Genomic DNA, 20,467 nt, shown 5'->3' with positions numbered 1-20,467 from the left:
TTTCATGAACTGCCTTAAAAACCAAAACCTAATCTCAGCCATCGGGCAGAAAAAAAAAAAATGGATGATCAAACAAAGGAGGAAGTGCAAATGATCATTTGGAAGGAATAAGCAGTAATTCAAACAACTTACAAGAAAAGAAATCAAAGTGCATATCTAATAAAAGACTAAAACTGACATGACTTATACATGATAGCCTGTTTTCTTTTTTATAAAATGAGCCCAATTCATATGGCTAAAAACTGGGTGGGAGGAAATGGGGGCTGTGTAACTCCAATAAACCACTTGCAAACCGTTAATTTTTGAGTTTTGTGTGTCACCATTTTTTAAAATCTTCAATGCAAAACAGATTTTAAAAAAACATGTCAGTCACTCTCATTAATATTTTAAATTCTTAACTTTTAAAACAATTCTCTGTTCACCTTTTCTAAACATGCTTTAAAGGCAGGACCTGAATACTATAAACCAATTCATATAAGCCCATAGGTCACAAGTCAGTGAATTCAATGTTTAAAAATGAAAGCCAAAACAGTTCAATTTTTCAATATGTAATACATTTCTTCATTTTTTGAGATGTTAACTAGAATAAAATCTGAACAAAACTAATGTAATTAATTTCCATTTCTAGCCAAGATGGAGTGAAGGGAGCTGGATTTCCCCTACCATCTGAAACAACCAAAAAAACAAAATACATGAAATGATATCTAAAACACTGTATGATCAACAAAAGGAAGAGACCTCTGAGCAACAGGAAGCAAATGAGGTGAGTCCTCCCAAGGCCATAGCTTATTGTCATGTAAGTATTTTTAGGAAAAAAATGAAAGTATAAGGTTGATAAGGTTCTTGTATAACATACAAATTGTACAAAAATAAAAAAACATACTTACAGCAGCTACAGGGATAAGAATCTCCACAAATAAACCAGCAAGTGCATGTTTTATGTCTTTATCTTTCACTTCTAAGAAATACTGAGCACATTCCTTAAAGGGAAAGAGGGTATATACTTAGATTAACAAAAGAGGAAAGGTTAAAGAATTTGTAATATCACAATAATTTTGTGAACACTCTGCCATTTTACCAAAAAACTAAGGTCAATGCATCTTCAAGTCAAAAAACAAAGTTTGCCAGGCCTGGTGGCTCAAACCTGTAATCCCAGCACTTTGGGAGGCTGAGGCGGGCAGATCACCTGAGGTCAGGAGTTTCAGACCAGCCTGGCCAGTGTGGTGAAATCCCGTCTACTTAAAAAAAAAAAAAAAAAAAAAAAATTAGCCGGGCCTGGTGGCAGGCGCCTGTAATCCCAACTACTTGGGAGGCTGAGGCAGGAGAATCGCTTCAATCAGGAAGGTGGAGACTGCAGTAGGCCGAGATCATGCCACTGCACCCCAGTCTGAGTGACAGAGTGAGACTCTGTCTCAAGGAAAAACAAAAAAAAAATAATTTACACTTATGACAACTTAACACATGGAATAAGAGACTAAAATTGATGCCATTAATTTACGTATATTTTGTTTCTTTTAAAAAGTCATGAAGAGCAAGAACTGTTAGGCTTGCTCTATTTAGTGTCATTTAGAAGGTATATCACCTGCATAAATTGAAATGATGCTTCAAAATCTTCTACAGGATACATTTTTACTCGAAAAAATTTCATTCCCATTATTAAGCTGATGACACTTTGTACCACATGTGGGCTTTGTTCCTTTTGTCGCAGTTCTTTTAATTCTGTCACAAACTTCTTCCTTACAGCCTGAAACCTTTAATACACGTGGAGACATCATTTGATTTGAATTAAAAACACTACTTTCCACATGATATTTAAGAGTAAAAATCAAAAGGTATGCTACCTAAATATCATCTCCTTTCTCTACCTTCATTACAGTTGCCAGAAAGGCACACAGAGGAAAATAAAAATTGCTACTATAAATTTGCTGTTCATTTATTTTAAAATTAAATTAAAAGTTTCTGAAGGAGAAATAATAGGATTTCTTTATTCCTATATTAACAATATACCACCATTACCATTTAATTAATAACCATAAAAAAAATCAAAAAACCCACCCACAAAACATCACCATGTAAATCAGTGTCTCCAACTTTTAAGGCTCTTTTTATATAAAATCTGTAATTAGTTACATGGCGAGCATATTGAAGACTATAAAGTTTTTCACAGAGATAATCCAATCAATCCCACGGTACTAATTATCACTTAAAATCAATACATCATTACACTGGCAAAAGGCTTTTGAAATGTGAGCATCATCCTGGATTCAAATCACAACTGTTAAAGCTAGTAAGCTTTTCTTCGCTTACATTTGAAAAGGACATCTAATAGTTTATTAATCAATAATACTTAATTATCCACCTCCCCCCTATATATTATGAAACAACTAAAGATTTTACTGATAATGTTACTTGGGGAAGCCAGTTCCTTAAAGTTAAAAAAACCTCAAAGCATGCTTTCCAATGGTCACTGACTACAGTGAGAAGAACAACAACAACAAAAAAATTAACAAAATATGGATACATGATTGAAATATAACATCTATTTTGATTTTAATCTTAGAGACTATGATATCATTTTTCATGATTGTATTCTTTAGCACTTCATTAAGAAAATTTTTATAAAATGGATAAACTCTTTCCACTGAAATATTAGAATCTAAGGATTTTTTCCTTTTGTTAAACTACTTATAAAAACTATTAGTCACTACAAACCAAGAAAACACATACACCAAGATTCACATACACCCCCAACCTTTATCTCCTTCTCTTCCCCACTTCCACTCAGCCCCACCACCTGCCCTCTTAGGTGCTATCAGCCTAACTCAAAGTGGATCCTTTCACATTTTCTCCCATGCTTATTACATGCATGAGCAGAAAACACCTTAATATTGCTCTAAAGTGGCATTTCTCCTACCACTAGTCAGGTGAGGCTGAGTACCATTTCATACATTTATTTACTGGCTGTTTGGACTTACTATCCTTGCCATCTAGAGTTAACTTAGCCATGATGGAGTGTTCTCCCGGATCCAACTTGCTAATATATTATTTAGAATTTCTGGTCTATATTCCTGAGATAGAAACTCAGTTTTGACAAAAATAAAAATAACATAAACAAACTGACATAAAGAGAAATACATCACTGCTCATATCTATGTTTTTGTGTCAATCTAATTACATGTGAGATATTAATATGATACTGTCGATGTCTAAATCATTTGAAATACTCAAACCATAAGATATTAAAAAATTATCATCTATCTCTAAATTATTTAAAATACTCAAACCATATTCTAAGTTCTATAGTATTGGCTATACAAGGGTTCCTAGTAGATTAAAAAATTTAAAAATATGCTAAATAAAATATTTCACTTAATATTAAAATGCAAACTACTTAAACATTAACAATAATTTTACTTGCCTTCTTAGAATTTAGAAAGGTTGTTTGTTATATGATGATTTCAGGGCCAAAGACTCTTTTAAAACGCATCCAAGAAAATATCATTTGATACTTTTTTCCTTATAAATTTCCCAGTAGTAACAAAGGAAATCCAAAATCTTCCATAATTGTTACAGCAACCACAAGTTGCTAATGACAAATATATTTTACTGTTTACTAAAGTGATGGTTCAGTACAACTCAGTGTGTATAACTCCTAATGAATAACACTTTTAACTGAGTAATCTGGTATCTTTCATCTTTCCTTTTTGGTGTCTCTTTTACCAGTTCAAACTCTGTTTAGCATTAAAACAAATATGATTAGAAAACACTGCATTGCTATCTGAAGAATAAAAGTTCTCACCTGGAAAATAATTATTAGCTCTGTAAAGAGTTCTAAAAAAAGCTTCTAACAGAATTGTTAAATATAGGGAAAAAGATAGTGTCCTAACGATGGTTGGCAATTTCTGATTTGTTCGATTCAGACATTTATAGAAAACCCCAAATAAAATTAAAACAAGCGGTGAAATTGAGGTATGACTATTAAAGAGTTTCAGAGAAACAGAGCAGTAAAGTAATAAAAGGTGGAGCTGACTTAGTGCTATGATGAAAATGGTGGATTTAGAACTATCAGTATCTACTGTATTCATTGGTAATGAAGCATTCTAAAATGCAAAGAAAATCTAAATGGGTGATTTATAAAACTTACTTTGATTGGGCAAGAACCCCTATCACCTCTGCATATAAATCCGCAATAATATGCACATTCCCAGTGTTGGTTCCTGAATATCTAAAATAATAAAAGAACAAACATAACATTTCATTAAATTTTTCTACAACCTCTCTTTCCTAATACATTTGAAAATTCCTATCAGAGTGTTGTATAATTTTCTCTGAATATTCATTTATATGATAAAAGCAATACTAATTGTATTCTACCTTCAATTTTACTTTACTATGATATTTAACCTTCTGGTTCTTACATATCCAATCTGTAGTACTAAGAAATATTTTTACAAAATCTTTCTAATCAGCATTTTTTGTGGATTTAAAAGAGATGGGGGCTGGGTGCAGTGGCTCACACCTATAATCCCAGCACTTTGGGAGGCCAAGCTGGGTGGATCGCTTGGAGCCCAGGAGTTCAAGTCCAGTCTGGGCAACATGGCAAAACTCTGTTTCTACAAAAAATACAAAAAAATTAGCTGAGTGTGGTGGCATGCACCTGTAGTCCCAGCTACTCAGGAGGCTGAGTTGGGAGGATCACTTGAGCCCAGGAGGTCAAGGCTGTAGTGAGCCATGATCTCATCTCTGCACTCCAGGCTGGATGAAAGTGAGACCTTGTCTCAAGAAAGAAAAAAAAAAAAGGAAGATAATAATTGCCTTGAACTCTCAAAACAAATTATCAATAAGAATTCAAATAGCCCAGACCTGGATTGCAAAAAAAAGGCAACAATCCCAAGTTAGTATTTTACTTACCCTTCCTTATGTTTAAAGTGCTTAAAAGCTAAGTTTAGAACTTCATGAACTAAGGGATCGGGTACAGGATGAACAGGAATCTAGAATTTAAAAACATTATCAAGTAAGTAAGAGTTAAATAAGTTATTGGTTTTTCATGAGTATTCTCATCAATTCAACTAATTAAACCAATAATCAATCTTACTTTTTATGGGATTATTACTAGTCTGTCAATCTTTCTTTCTTCTGAGAATCTCATTTTCTCTAAGAATTTGGTTACTCATCAAATTTCACAAGTTCTAAATTTAAGAATACTAGCTTCATAATCACAAATCACTAAACTATGGACTATGCAGTGGGAAAAGCAAGAGTTGTTACTGCTTAATAGTTACTGTCAGAAAGCTAAAGAGACACATACACCTCCCTGTAACACTTACAGAAAAGCACCTTTGTAATGAGTCAGCCCTACATTTCATATAGCCCAATTTTGAACTATCATGAAAATGGCCACAAGGGACACTATCTTTTCTAACAATCTTAAACTATTTATAGACTCATTATTAAAAACCTGACATTTAAATATTCTCATTTCAACTCAAAAAAAGTATATGCTAGTTCCTATTATGTAAAACAAATTTTAAAAATTTAAACCAGTAATAAAAGCCCTACTCCTCCAACACACATAATCACTATTAACAACTTCATGTACATCCTTCCAGACTTTTTCCTACACATCCTCACACACAGGCATGCGTGCATTCCTTAGTTTCACTTAACCGAATAATGTATCTTTCCATGTCAGTATTTAGAGCTCCTCTTTATACTTTCTAACAACCACATAATATTCAATATGTATATATCACAATTTGAGGAGCCCCCATTAATGAACATTTCAATCCAGATTTTCAATATTCAAGTAGTACTACAATAAACATCTTGTGCATTTAACATTATATACTTGTAGAGTTCCATGGGAAAGACTCCGAAAGAAGGAACTGCTGGGTTAAAGAGCTTACAAGTCATAGCTAACACATATTCTAGTTCTACACAGTTCTACATATCCTTCAGTATACATGGTGCACTGGTTCCAGGAACCCCGTGATAGCAAAATCTTCAGATGTTCAAGTTCCTGATATAAAACGGTGTAGTATTTGCATATAACCCTACGTACATCCTCCCATACACTTTAAATTATCTCTATCTAGATTACTTACAGTATGTAATCCAATGTAAATGTTACATAAATAGCTGTTATACTGCATTTTCTATTATTTATTATTGTATTATTATTTTTTATTTATATATATTGTTTTAATTTTTACTTTTTGTGGGTACCTACCAGGTGTATATATTTATGGGGTATTTTTATATTTTTGATCCAAGGTTGGCTGAATCCATGGATGTGGAACTTACAGAAATATGAAGACCCTGACAATGTGGGTCTATTTTTGAGCTCTCCATTATGTTCTATCAATCAATTTGTATGTGTCTATACCAAAACCACACCATCTTATTAATTACTAGAGTTTAATAATAAGTTCTCGTATCTAGTAGTGCAGGTCCTCTCCTTACTTTTCTTCAGAGATGGCTTGGCTATTCTTGGCCATTATTCTTCCATATTCCATTTACAGTCACCTTTTCAAGTTCTATAAAAACTGTTAGGATTTTTATTAGAGCTGCAATGCATCTATAAAACAATTTGAAGTAACTATATTTGTATATATTTACGTGAAATAACTTTTAGTATATTTTCTCATTTTCTGGTTTTGTGCTTTGACAGAGGTGCCTAATTTCACTAATCATAAGGAGAGTGAAAATCTGCAAGACATAATTTTATACCTATTTCATGGGAAAAAAATTAAGTCTGAAAATACCAAATAGTAGAGATAACGTAAAAAAGTGAGGTTTTGTATATATTGTTGCAAAGGAGCATGCAATCTAGTGAAGGAGATCAGGTATGTCACCCTACAATATATAATTTGGCATGCAGATTATTTTGAGCCAAAGGCAATTGAGAAAGAGCAGATGCAGGAAAAGTTTCCTCTACAATCCTTACTAAATAACCATTACATTTCATTAGTTTTCTGCATATATTTACCTTCCCACAATTTTACTGTTTCTAGAAGCCAAAACCTTTTTCCTTTGTCTTGTCACTACTCTACAACTTATCACTCTTTGTTAAAATGGTATATATTCCAGTCTGTACTTGGATCTTTGAAAAAAAAAGTGTATTACTTTTTGGATCTTCACATATTTACTACGAGGCATCCATGTGCATTCGTAATAAACCTTTCGACCCTGGTAATCCTTCTCTTGTCAGTTTAGTTTGTAGGGCCCCAGGCACTAAATCCAAGAAGGTAGAGCAAAAAGTTTTTTCCTCCCCTATACAGTAGTTCTTCTGTATCTACAGTTTTGCTTTCTGTGGCTTACCCAAGGTCAACCATGGTTTGAAAATACTGTGTGTGCATGTGTGTGTGTGTGTGTGTGTGTGTCACCACATACATACACTTTTATTATAGTATATTGTTATAACTGTTCTATTTTATTATTAGTTATTGTTGTAAATCTTCTACTGTGCCTGGTTTATGATTTCAACTTTATTATGAGTATGTACGTATACAAAGAAACATAATACAGGCTTAATATCCCCTATCTGAAATGCTTGGGACCAGAAGGGTTTTGGATTTCCAATTTTCTTAAATTTTGGAATATTTACATATACATAATGAGCTATCTTGGGGATAAGACCCAAATCTAATCACAAAATATGTTTGTTTCATATACAACTTATACACATATCTTGAAGGAAATTTTATAAAATATGTTAAATAATTTTGTTCATGAAACAAAGTTTTGACTGTGTTTGACTGCAACCCATCACATGAGGCGAGGTGTATAATTTTCCGCTTGTAGTGTCATACTGGTGCTCAAAAAGTTTTAGATTTTGGGACATTTCAGATTAGGGATGCTCAACCTGTATATACAGGGTTTGATATTATCCATAATTTCAGGCACCAACTAGGAGTGCTGGAACATATCCCCTGAGAATAAAGGGAGACTACTATATTTGCTCCAGTTATGACTGAAGTTTAACAATGACGGCCACGGACAACACTCAGCCATGCTATGTGCTCTTTGTTGCCACCCTACTACCACCATCTACGCTTTCTGTGTTTATAACACTTGTAGCAGGCTTACAAGATACAGGTATACCTCCTATTTAACAGATGAGGGAAATGAAGTTAAGAGGTTGCTGTGTACTTCTCTAAAATATACTATGTCCCTAGATTCTGATATATGAAAATGCATTTGAGGCTAGGCACAGTGGCTCACGCCTGTAATCCCAGCACTCTGGGAGGTCGAGGTGGGTGGATCACCTGAGGTCAGGAGTTCGAGACCAGCCTGGCCAACATGGCGAAACCTCGTCTCTACTAAAAAATATAAAAATTAGACGGGTATGGTAGCACGTGCCTGTAATCACAGCTATTCAGGAGGCTGAGGCAGGAGAATCGTTTAAACCCAAGAGGTGGAGGTTGCAATGAGCCAAGACTGCACCACTGTACTCCTGCATGGGCAACAGAGAGTGACTCCATCCAAAAAAAAAAGAAAAAAAAGGCATTTGAATAAATAAAACAAATGAGCAAGAAAACTTTGGTCCTATCATATTACTGCCAGGAAAGAAAGAGAAACACAGAGAAGTGAAAGAAGAAATACATCTGATCTTTAATTTTAATTAAAAATACATAAGTTCTGCTGAGAGAGAGTTCGAGGTGTGATAAAAAATACATAAGTTCTAAAAATTTTCCTTTAAGAATGAACATTATCAGAATACAGACATCCTGAAAGTCCCTATTTCTCCTCTTATTTTCAGTGTTACAAAAAAAAAAAAAAATTCTCAAACTGAATTTCCTAAGAAGAAAGAGAAAATAATCTCATTTCAGCTCACAAAGAAAAAGTTCTACTTTCATGGAGTAGTATCTCCATCTTGAGTATCAAGAATGTCTAAGATCTTGTCACCGGTGTGATTTTAGACGCAGCTCTAATTCAACTTCAACATGCAAGAAAATCTAGTAGAAACTATAGTAACAGGCTGGGTGCGATGGCTCATGCCTGTAATCTCAGCACTTTGAGAGGCCGAGGCAGGCGGATCACCTGAGGTCAGGAGTTTGAGACCAGCCTGACCAACATGGTGAAACCCTATCTCTTCTAAAAATACAAAAATTAGCCAGGTGTAGTGGCGCACACCCATAATCTCAGCTACTTGGGAGGTTGAGGCAAAGGAACCGCTTGAATCAGGGAAATGGAGGTTGCAGTGAGCCAAGATCACACCACTGCACTCCAGTCTGGGCGACAGAGTGAGACTCCATCTCAAAAAAGAAACAAAGAAAGAAAGAAAGAAACTATAATAACAAATATTCAGATTTATTCTAAGGCTATTTCCACTACCACTGCCAAAAATTTAATGCTTTTATCACATTACGAAAGTAAAGAACAAAAAAAGAGAGCTTAAGATAGTGGGAAGTTGGACTAGTCCATTCATTAGCTAAACAACCAATTATCAGCACCAAGGAGTGTAAACAACATCACACATTAGCAGAATGACAAATCCCCTCCCACATGGACCTTTGGGACTGCTCATCAATATCTAAAATGCTATTAAGTCTGAAAATGCAAACAATCTACTCTGTAGACATAAAAGATATCACCACCTTCTGACACTTCACAATAGTATGAATAAAACCAAGAGCTTGAAATGGCTCACAAACTAGGTTTCTCAACTTCTTGTTTGTTTTAAAGAATGAACATATGACTAAAATTCAATATTAAAAAGAGTATCGCTTCAAACTTTATAAATATGATACTGCTGTTTAAACATGCTTTTATCATGGATCTAAGTCCTTTGGTACTAACATACTACTTTTAGTTAGGCACTACCCCAAATTTATTCTAATGACTTTTTTAGAAAAGTAAAATTAGTCCTCTATTATCTGGAATTAATTATGTTTCCAAGGTGAATTCCACTACTTAATTTCATGATATTTATATTAGCTCTTTGTCTAACTTGTTACAATAAAAACTTTCATTCAATTTTATAAAATACTGGCCATTTCCACTATTCACAATAGCAAAGACTTGGAACCAACCCAAATGTCCATCAATGACAAACTGGAGAAAGAAAATGTGGCACATACACACCATGGAATACTCTGCAGCCATTAAAAAGGATGAGTTCATGTCCTTTGCACGGACATGGATAAAGCTGGAAAACATCATTCTCAGCAAACTAACACAACAGAAAACCAAACACTGCATGTTCTCACTCATAAATGGGAGTTGAACAATGAGAACACATGGACACAGGGAGCGGAACATAACACACTGGGGCCTGTCAGGGGGTCGGGGGCTAGGGGAGGGACAGTATTAGGAGAAATACCTAATGTAGATGATGGGTTGATGGGTGCAGCAAACCAACATGGCATGTGCATACCCATGTAACAAACCTGCATGTTCTGCACATGTACCCCAGAAATAATATTATTTTATTATAAATATAATATATTTGATAACATAGTATTAAAGTATAACAATAATTAAAAATACTGACCATTTCAACCTAATGTATCACATATTTTACCAATGAGAATTAAGTTTATTTTTATCATTAAAGAGAGAAAATTTGGAGTAAAATAAATGAATTTGCTTTATAATCTTCAGAAAATCACTACAATTAAGAACATTTCTTCACCCGTAAAATGAAAATAACAGATAATATGTATTGAGGACTTTCCATGCATCAGACATTATTGTATTTAATTCTTATGATTCTACAAAAATGATATTATACATTTTTATAGAGGAAGGGAGAGTCAGGGATAGTAACTTGCCCCAAGTTACAAAGCAAGCAAGAGAGCTGGCATATTAATAGTACTTGCCATGGCCATCTCCCAGGGTTTATTACGATGATGAGTTGGCGCAAAGGATATAGAGTCCTTCATACATTTTGAAGAGATCCAAATGTGTGATTATTAGAGACAAAACAAATTATTCAAGAAACAAATAATTTCTAGTACATGAGGTCAAGGTCTAACCTATAAGGAATATTTACTCCTCAAGACTGAAACAACCATGTATCAACAGTTCAATCCTCTAGAGACTGTGTGCCTCATCACAATAATCCTGAACCACATTTTAATATAGGTGTATTATATGTGGCAAAAGTTAAAGTCCTATTAAATTCTAGATATATTACATTGTTTACTCTCTGGATCTATTAAACCTCACGTTATTCTGACAGAAGAAAATTGGGTTAGTCAGCGGTGATGTTTCAGAAAGTTCTACTGATTTTTGTGTCATTTTCTCTAGTTTTATTAGAGAAGCTACAAAGACTTGCCTTTTACCAGGGGGAATAATCCCTATATTGGGTTTCAGATGAATAAAGTGTATCTATGTTCTTGGTGAGATACATATAAACATATATTTTTTTTGATGAGTGCATTTAAATTAGCGTATGGGGATAATAGTAACAGAGGGGAAGAAGTAAGTACAAAGGATGCTATAGGTTGGAATAATATGGTGACAGATCAAAAGACAAAGTTAGCTATCAAGGCCACTGTATTTCTTTTTCACTTTGAGTCCATGTGAACCGTGGGTCAGAAACGATTTTGTGCAGTGCAGTGAATGTGAACAATGCGTCCACCAAAGAAAAAAAATATATGTTTTTTTTTTTTTTTTTAAGAGACAGGGTCTTGCACTATCGCCCAGGCTGGAGTACCATGGTGCAATCATACATCACCATAACCTCAAATCCCTAGGCTGAGGTGATCCTCCTGCCTCAGCCTCCAGAGTAGCTATGCCTATAGGCGCACACCACCACACTCAGATAATTTAAAAAAAAAAAATATTTTGTAGAGATGGGGTCCCACTACTAAAAAAAGTGTTATGTTTATAGATTTTTTTTCCCACATGAAGACCTATCTGGACTGTGTTAAAAGAGGAGGAGGAGGGCTACAAAGGCAACAAGGAGGGGAAGAGGACAGGGAGGATGAGGGGGAAGAGACAGGAAAAATGCCTCCACAGGGTTGCCTGTGAATTGAAGTTCTGAAGCCAGTGCAATCGGGCAACTTTAGGACGAGGAGTGGGACTGACATCTAAGAAAAGGATGCCATGGGAAATGAACGAAGGAGGAAGGCACAATGGGGCCATGTCACTGGGGTTCCTGAATGCCAGTGTAGGGAGTCTGCCATTTCTCTGGCTGGAGGAAGAAACTGTATACTGTTTAAGCAAAAAAGTACAAATACTGGTTACCAATCCACTTAAATGATCTACATTTAGCACACAAGATACACCAGGGATAAGTCGCAATGAGCAGTAGTCAGAGTCCATTGCTGGGCTGTGGTCATTTCCAGTCCTGAGCTCTTCCTACCCTAGTTACTGCTGCCTTAAGGTCTTAGTAACTCAGTTAAACGAAGAGATCACAGATGTCAAATTTGGCTTGTTAGCACAACTCCCAGAGGAGATTTCTTTCCTACCTCTACCAAAAAATGTTTATGAAATGCATATATTTAAGTGATTTAACCTTTAATTAACTCATTTGTCTATTTTACATATTTAAAATGTTTATTTGCAGATTTCAGAGTACCAAATAACTGTCTTTTCATATTCCTTATAAAAACACAAGCTAAATAAAACTGATTATACAATTCATATATTTTTATACTATGAGAAAAACAGACTGTCAATTAATTTTATATCTTACATTTGCTGTTTGTCACATATTGCTATGATTCTGACCTTTAGGCTTCCTAACTTGTTTTAAAATAGTACAGTGCTCATGCCTGGAAATATATGGATCATCCTTGAATGATATAACTTCAAAGACCATGATCTTTAAAAAAAAAAAAAAAGCTTTCAAATTCAGCACAGGCATTTATACTGATCTGGAGTAGTAAAACTACTAAGACTATACCTGACATTATATTATATATTCATATCTTTACTGTGTATCTATCCCATTCAAGTGTAAGCTCATGAGTTTAGTGCCTAAAGCAGTTCCAGCACACAGCAGGCATTCTAATATTCATTGAATGAGTAAACATTCATAACTTATTATCTGAGGTATTCTCACTTGACTGAAAACCCTTTGCACATGACAATTCAGTACCCTTATCAAATCATCCCATTCCTCTATTAAAAGTGCACAATTATTACATGTTGGAATGCAGCCTTGGGGGCTTAGAGGAGAAATAAAGTGGAATCACGGACTGAAGTAGCTGAATGGCAGGCAAATACGTTTACAGCTAAAAGCCAATATTAACACAATTTCCATTCAGCTCCATTTTGCTAACAAGATTTTATATCTTAGATAGCATACAAAGGTGAAAAAAAGAGAGGATGACAGCTAGGTACAGGGCAGCAAAGCCCCGGGCAACTGAAAGAAGTATAATTAAATTACAGGAATTTAGTTTATGTGGACTAAAATTCTAGACACAGCATCTTAAAGTAACTGAAACATGAAGGCACAGCAAGCAAAGAATAAGGAATACAGACTTAGCAGAAATAAAAGAGCTTACCTGCTTTAGAACTTCAACTAAAACTAAACAAAAAATGAAGTCTACTGCTAAGTCCCTCCTTTCAAGAAGATAATCTCTTTCACGTTGCTGTTCATCCCTGAAACAAGAACCCAAAATTAGTACCGCATTAAGATTATAACTTTAAAAATACCTATTAGTTAATAGCTCATGTTGCTTACCGTTTTCCTACTATGTAAAATGTACTACAGCAATTGTTAATATGAAGCTTTTTGTTTTTTATTTTTGTCTTTTTGGTTTGAGACAGGGGTCTCTTTCTGTCACCCAGGCTGGAGTGCAATGCTGCAAACATGGCCCACCACAGCTTCAACCTCCTGAGTTCATGTGATACTCCTACCTCAAGCAGCTAGACTACAGGCAAATGCCACCATGCCCAGCTAAGTTTATTTATTTTTTCTAGAGAAGAGATCTCCCTATATTGCCCAGACTGGTTTCAAATTCCTAGGCTCAAGCGATCCTCCTGCCTGAGCCACCCAAAGCAAATTACAAGCATGAGTCACAATACCTGGCCTAAAGCTTTTTAATAATCCAACATATGCATTAACATGTTTTTATGTTCTTTCCCTTTTTATATACTGGGTGTTTATTCAAAGTTCACTATTGTATCTGTTAGCATTTAAACCTAACCTAAAAGAATTACTAAGAAGAAGAAAAGTATTTTAAATTTCATTTAGAAAACCTAGCATTGTTCCATATTTGATTACTAATTTTTTTTGTTAAGAACTGAAACAAAAGTATTAACTTTTCAACATGAAAATACAGTACAAGGTATCCTCCTCACAAATTTAAGTTGAAAAATCACAAGTGGCATCTACTGAAGTCCAACACTAAACCATGGACAATCACCTGAACACAGGTGGCTCTTACATGCATGACAAGATTATCCTGGGAAATTTGAAGGAGGAGAAAACAAGTTCTAGGAATTGAGCTCCAAGAAGAGTATCATAGTACTATTATAACACAGGGTTTTGGCAGTCTTCTTGTATTATAATTGCCTCCCTTCATAAGCCATATGAACAGGAACTTCTTTGAATATTTTCTTAACTTTATGACTATTAAAAGCTGCTCACTGAACTGCTGAAATGGCACTCCTAAATAGGTTTTTGTATGACTAATTTTTGCATGATACCCAGTATGAGTACTGTATGGCTACACCTAATTTAACTGGTACCTTCTCTTGATTTATAGTTTATGTGTGAACTATCCTTCTCCCTTACTACCATCTTTGTAACAAAAGGAATCAACGCATTTTGCTTAGCAATCAAACAATAACAACCTTCAGTTGATAACAATATCACCCCTTCATTGGAAGTGTGTTAATTCCAGGTAAAACAGTGTAAAATAAATCACTTACCCCTTAGACTTTGTGCTAGACCGAGGCCTATATTCATAAGATTCATCTTCCGTTCCATTTTGGCGTCTGTACCAGTCAAACAAGGTGCGAAGTAAGGAAGGGAGACAGTGCTCTGCTACTGAGCTCATAGAGCTTATCAACTGAAAACACAAGATATTACCAGAAAATAAAGTGTAACACTGAATGTACCACACTCTTAGTTTTATTAGCTATCATTTAGAAATGAATAAACACAGTAACTCAATGCAATAAATGTGCTTTAAAATTAAAATAAGGGTCAAGGGTTTAGCCAAGTAATAAAGTTGGCTAAGTTTCACCCACTATTAAACTTTATCCAAATCCACACGGTTTAGCTCAATGGCTTTCAATCTTTTCCCTGCCTCCATATGCCACTCACATGTGTGAAAACATGCCCATTAGTAACATCACTGATTAAATACACAAATATCTTAGGGGGAAGCATTACAAATAACATGTACTTCCTGCCCCGGCAACTCCTATGTGTTCATGTGAACAAATGATTCTAAAATGTTGGTACTACATCCACTACATGGATGAAAAGACAGAAACAAAGACTACATTATGTAAAAACTGTAGAGAAAGCTCCAATTTACTATGCTATGACAAAGAGGAGAATTATAATTACTCTGCTACCTGCAAATTAGCATGTTAGAAATATGTAAACAAGTGTGTAAGTCTTAGACTATATAAAAGGACAACATAAATGGTAAATGTACGGTCATGAACAAATGTTACTAAATTTGGGGCATCCTTGAAACAGTCTGAATTCTAGGTGAACATCACAGATTCGTTTCATGAATAAATCCAACTTGTCTGGACAGGCTACCATCAGCAGTCCCTAAGGTCACTCCTCATCTTGAGGATCCCAAGAAAATTTTTCTCTCTTCACAAAAATTTCTGCAAGTAATTCAACCCATTTCTCATAAAATTAATATTCTGAAATCAGTATACAATTAAATATGCTTCGTTTTGTTAACTTATTTTAAAAAGTATGGGTTGTAGGATATTCAAGGTCTCTTTTAGTTCCATGACTAGAGCAGGAGTTAGTTAATGAAGAAGATAAACTGATACCTCTGTAAATTGAACATTTAATTTTCCTGTTATTTCATATTCTGCATAAAACTTCATCCAGACAAAAACAGAAAAGAATGAAACAATTTATCTGATTCTGTTGGCTGTTCTTATTTTCAGTACTTGTATTCTCCTTTAATCATCCTTTTATTGTAAATTATCATAATTTGACAGGTAAATACTTTCTAATATAGAAAACTAAGGTAAAAACAAGGCTCTAATTTTATTTAACCATACTTTCAAAAAATCTATTATTTTATTAACACTATCACTCAGAGGAAATCCCTTGTAATATCTAAAGAAGGAATAATAAAACCCATCAACTACTGTAAACATATACAAAACAGTTTATACCACACAGAACTTTTTACTGTGAGCACCTTTCCAAAAAAAATCAAGCTATGGGCCGGGCGCGGTGGCTCAAGCCTGTAATCCTAGCACTTTGGGAGGCCGAGACGGGCGGATCGCGAGGTCAGGAGATCGAGACCATCCTGGCTAACACGGTGAAACCCCGTCTCTACTAAAAAATACAAAAAACTAGCTGGGCGAGGTGGCGGGCGCCTGTAGTCCCAGCTACTCGGGAGGCTGAGGCAGGAGAATGGCGAGAATCCGGGAGGCGGAGCTTGCAGTGAGCTGAGATCCGGCCACTGCACTCCAGCCCGGGCGACAGAGCGAGACTCCGTCTCAAAAAAAAAAAAAAAAAAAAAAAAAAAAAATCAAGCTATGAGGCACGATCATTCATAGTTTATTAATCATTTACAATAAAATTGTACTTAAAATGTTGTTTAATCAGATTTCAAATCCTGATTATATTAGTACATGGATTCAAGATGTGAGTAATCTAAATAACTTTTGTAGTGGCATGAGACTTGAAAAGCACTGTATAAGGTGATCTTATTATAGTCTTATTGTAACAGAGGTCTTACTGCCCTATTTATGGTTTCTTCTTAGACTAGTGGCTATTTACTAAGTGTATATATCAGAATCACTTAGGAAGCTGTTGTACATACAGGGGACTAGAGCACCACCCTCAGTGATTCTGCTTCAGCAGAACTGGAGTGGGATCCTGGAACACAGTATTTTGGTAAGTCTCCACCAAGTAATTCTAACCACTCTTCTTTATTTAGTCAATTAGCCTAATATGAACATTAAACTCTATTTCTGACATATAAAATTTTGGGTAAGTGTCCCAGGAATATTACATAGTAAAGAAAGCTAATTTAAGTTACTGGTTTTTAAAAATAACAACCATATATTAAAATACTTATAACAAAACTGATCCAACATTTAATCCAAGCAAGAGGAAGAATTAATATTAGAAGATCAGCACAAGAGTTGTTAGACACTGGCATTCTACATGCAGATTGAGAGTCGAAACAGACAAATAAATAAATGTTAAAAGGTAAAATATTATTATGTAAAAAGTGTGGCAATTGATACGGAAGGAAAGACTGAGGGATGTAACTGAAAACGAAAAATGTGAAAGGGTACATTAAAGAGATTAACAATGCAAAGTTGTACAATGCTAAATGAAGTGAAACTAATCACAGTTCATTTTACTACTTATTTTTAAAAACTATCAAGTCTAGAATGAATTAAGCATACAAGGATATATAGCGTCACGAAACAAAATTAAGGAATTCCTTAATATTGAATATATTTGGGTCAGACTATTAGGATGAACACTATTTCCAGGGGGAAAAAAAATTCTCCCAAAATTGGCATACCTGATCAAACTGAAGATCTTCACCCCTCTGAAGAGATCTGGACAATAGCTTCTCCTACAATTTAAAAAAAAAAAAAAAAGTACAAATTAAAATAAAGCACAAATATAAAATATTAGAAATCTTCTATATAATAAACAGTTTCGATTTGTGAGTTTGGTTTTGCTTTTGTTTTCACTTGTTATTAAATTGTTTTAAAGAAAGATAAGCCTCCTCCTAATTTAAGTGTAGCTCCAGAGGCAAGGCTCTCACTGTGATATTCTCCATACCAAAGAAAGTGGTTGTGCTCATGATCTCCTTTTGTAACAAGTTTAAGTTCAAAAGTCAACAGGATGTGTTCTTTCTTTCTTTCATTCAAGAGTTTACAGAAAAGCAGCCTAGTACAAAGGTTATCACTAGCCAGAGGGCTTTGGTGTGACCTTTGGCTTGACAATCACCAAGTGAATGACCATAGGCTGATGCCTTATGGTCTCTGTGCTTCAGTTTTCTTATCTGAAAAAACAAGGTGGTTGTCAAATACTGGAATCAGCAATATGCCCGTTCTGTTTAAAAGCTTATAGCTTTTAAATATGTGTTCAATACTTAACCTCACTCGTTAGAGAAATATAAGTTAAAAAAAAAAAACAAAGAAATACTTTGGGTATAATATATTGTATATACACATTTGCTAACATTGGCTAGTAATATAAAATACCTCTTACATATGTATGTAAAAATATATTTTGTATGTATATATAAATGAATCATGTCTTTACCAGTGGAGAGAGAAACTTGATAGTTAGAAAAAGAGATAAAAGTTGGGGCCTGAGGATGGAAAGTTGTTACTGCACAAACTTACAGAAGCCAAGAAGAAAGAGTATTTCATTAAAAATAAATAGTATACTGCCAGTACAATACTTTCATGAGGTAACCTTCCAGTATGACTGCTTCCTATTAATTTAACTGACATCAGGAGAAGTTTCTGATTTAGTGGTATATCTTGCTTCAGCACAGAACAATCTCTCCTATCACATACCAGAATTTTTTTTTAACTTTGCATCTGTTGATTTTTTTACTGAACAAACAAATATTAAGTTCCTTCTATGGGCAAGTAATATCTACAAAACACAGAAAACTTGGTGGGACTCACTGTGGAAAGCAAGACCCTCTATCCTTCAACCACTGAGTCCAGGGGGCATAACAGATACTAAAGTCTCTCTACCCTCTCTCATCTGCATATGTACTCATTCTTGCTTGTATGAGGAAATGCCCAAAAGGGGTTAGTCTACATCACTGTCTAAAATTAGTATAGAAAAACCACCATTGGTACATAAAGAGGCTCCCACCCAGTAGAAAACAGGAGACTGAAGAAATGGACTATGATGCTATTTTGCAATGGGTTGAGAGAAAGTGGGAGCAAAGAAAATCTTGGACAAATAAAAGTTAAGATGGACACTGGATATTGTAATGTTAATTTTACATGTCAACTTGACTGGGCCATGCGGTTCCCAGATATTTGATTAAACATTATTCTGGATGTGTTTGTGAGAGTATCTGTGGATGAGATTAAAATGTGAATCAGGAGACTGAGTAAAGCAGATTGCCTTCCCCTATGTGGGTAGGTTTCATCCAGTCAGCTGAAGGCCTGAACAGAACAAAAGGGGTGACCTTCCCGTGAGTAAGAGGGAACTCCTCCTGCCTGACTGACTTGAGCTAGGACATTCGTCTTTCTCTGCCTACAGACTCGAAGTGAAACATCAGTTCTTCTTGGGTTTTGAGTGTGCTGGCTTTCAGACAGAAGTTATATCATGGGCTTTCCTGGTTCTCAAGCCTTCAAATTCAGACTGGAACTCCACCATTGTTTCTCTTGGGTCCCCTGCTTGTTGACTGCAGATTTTGGGACTTCTGAGCCTCTGAAATCATATGAGCCAATTCCTTGTAATCTATAATAAATCAATCTCTCTTTCTACATACATACACACACACACCCTATCGGTTCCACTTCTCTGGAGAACCCTAAACAATACAAACATAATTTCTAATTTAATCTCCTCTTTGACTCAAGAAAAGAACATGTCCCAGGGAAAAAATGTACACACATTTGCAAAAAAGTATATAGAAGGACATTCACTATCAATGGAAAAAATAAGAAGCAACGTCAATGTACAACAATAAAACTTTGGGTCAATAAGTCATGGTATATTCTTAAGCAGTTGGCCTTCCATATCCTTGAGTTATACATTCATGGATTCAACCAACCTTGGATTAAAAGCAGTAAAAAATAAAATAAAATTGCATCTGTACTGAACATGTACAGACTTGTGTCATTATTCCCTAAACAATATAGTATAACAACTATTTCTATAGCATTTACATTGCATGATATCTTATAAGCAATCCAGAGATGATTTAAAGTATACGGGAGGATGTGCATAGGTTATATGCAAATATCATGCCATGTTATATAAGGGACTTAAGCATTCATGAATTTTGGTATCCAAGGGAGGTCTTGGCACAATCCCCCATGCACACCAAGGGACAATTGTATTATAATATTGTGTAGTCAGTTAAGTAACAGGTAGACACAAATTTATAGATTGACCAGAATGTTCTCAATATATAAATTAGAGAATAACAGATAAAAGGAAAGAAAGTATGTATCTATGGCAGTTAATACATATAAATTTAAAACTCTAGGAATATATATATCATACATTAATATGTAAAGCACAATTATAAGTCATTTTTTCATTACACCATTATTAACTTCATTTTCATTTTCTGAGTTTTCTACAAAGAATACAGATGACTTGTTCTCATCCTTAAACTCGAGGGTTGCT

General features: G+C 34.8%; 1 protein-coding gene across 8 annotated transcripts in view; it reads right to left on the bottom strand.

Moving 5' to 3' along the window:
• Positions 1-20,467, bottom strand: part of FRYL (FRY like transcription coactivator) — a 297,483-nt gene that overhangs the window by 121,818 nt on the left and 155,198 nt on the right. For all 8 annotated transcript variants that reach the window (XM_033214725.1, XM_033214724.1, XM_033214728.1 and 5 more), the window contains 7 exons: positions 17,652-17,705; positions 14,833-14,972; positions 13,461-13,557; positions 4,912-4,991; positions 4,145-4,225; positions 1,583-1,751; positions 888-980 (listed from right to left, as the gene is read on the bottom strand). In XM_033214725.1, the coding sequence (XP_033070616.1) occupies positions 888-980; positions 1,583-1,751; positions 4,145-4,225; positions 4,912-4,991; positions 13,461-13,557; positions 14,833-14,972; positions 17,652-17,705 (714 nt within the window). The remainder of the gene's footprint in view (positions 1-887; positions 981-1,582; positions 1,752-4,144; positions 4,226-4,911; positions 4,992-13,460; positions 13,558-14,832; positions 14,973-17,651; positions 17,706-20,467) is intronic.

The sequence above is a fragment of the Trachypithecus francoisi genome, unplaced genomic scaffold, assembly GCF_009764315.1.
Source record: "Trachypithecus francoisi isolate TF-2019V2 unplaced genomic scaffold, Tfra_2.0 Lachesis_group1, whole genome shotgun sequence".
Classification (NCBI taxonomy): Eukaryota; Metazoa; Chordata; class Mammalia; order Primates; family Cercopithecidae; genus Trachypithecus; species Trachypithecus francoisi.
Note: the sequence above shows the minus strand (reverse complement) of the source record. Positions and strands in the feature narration are given on the sequence as shown.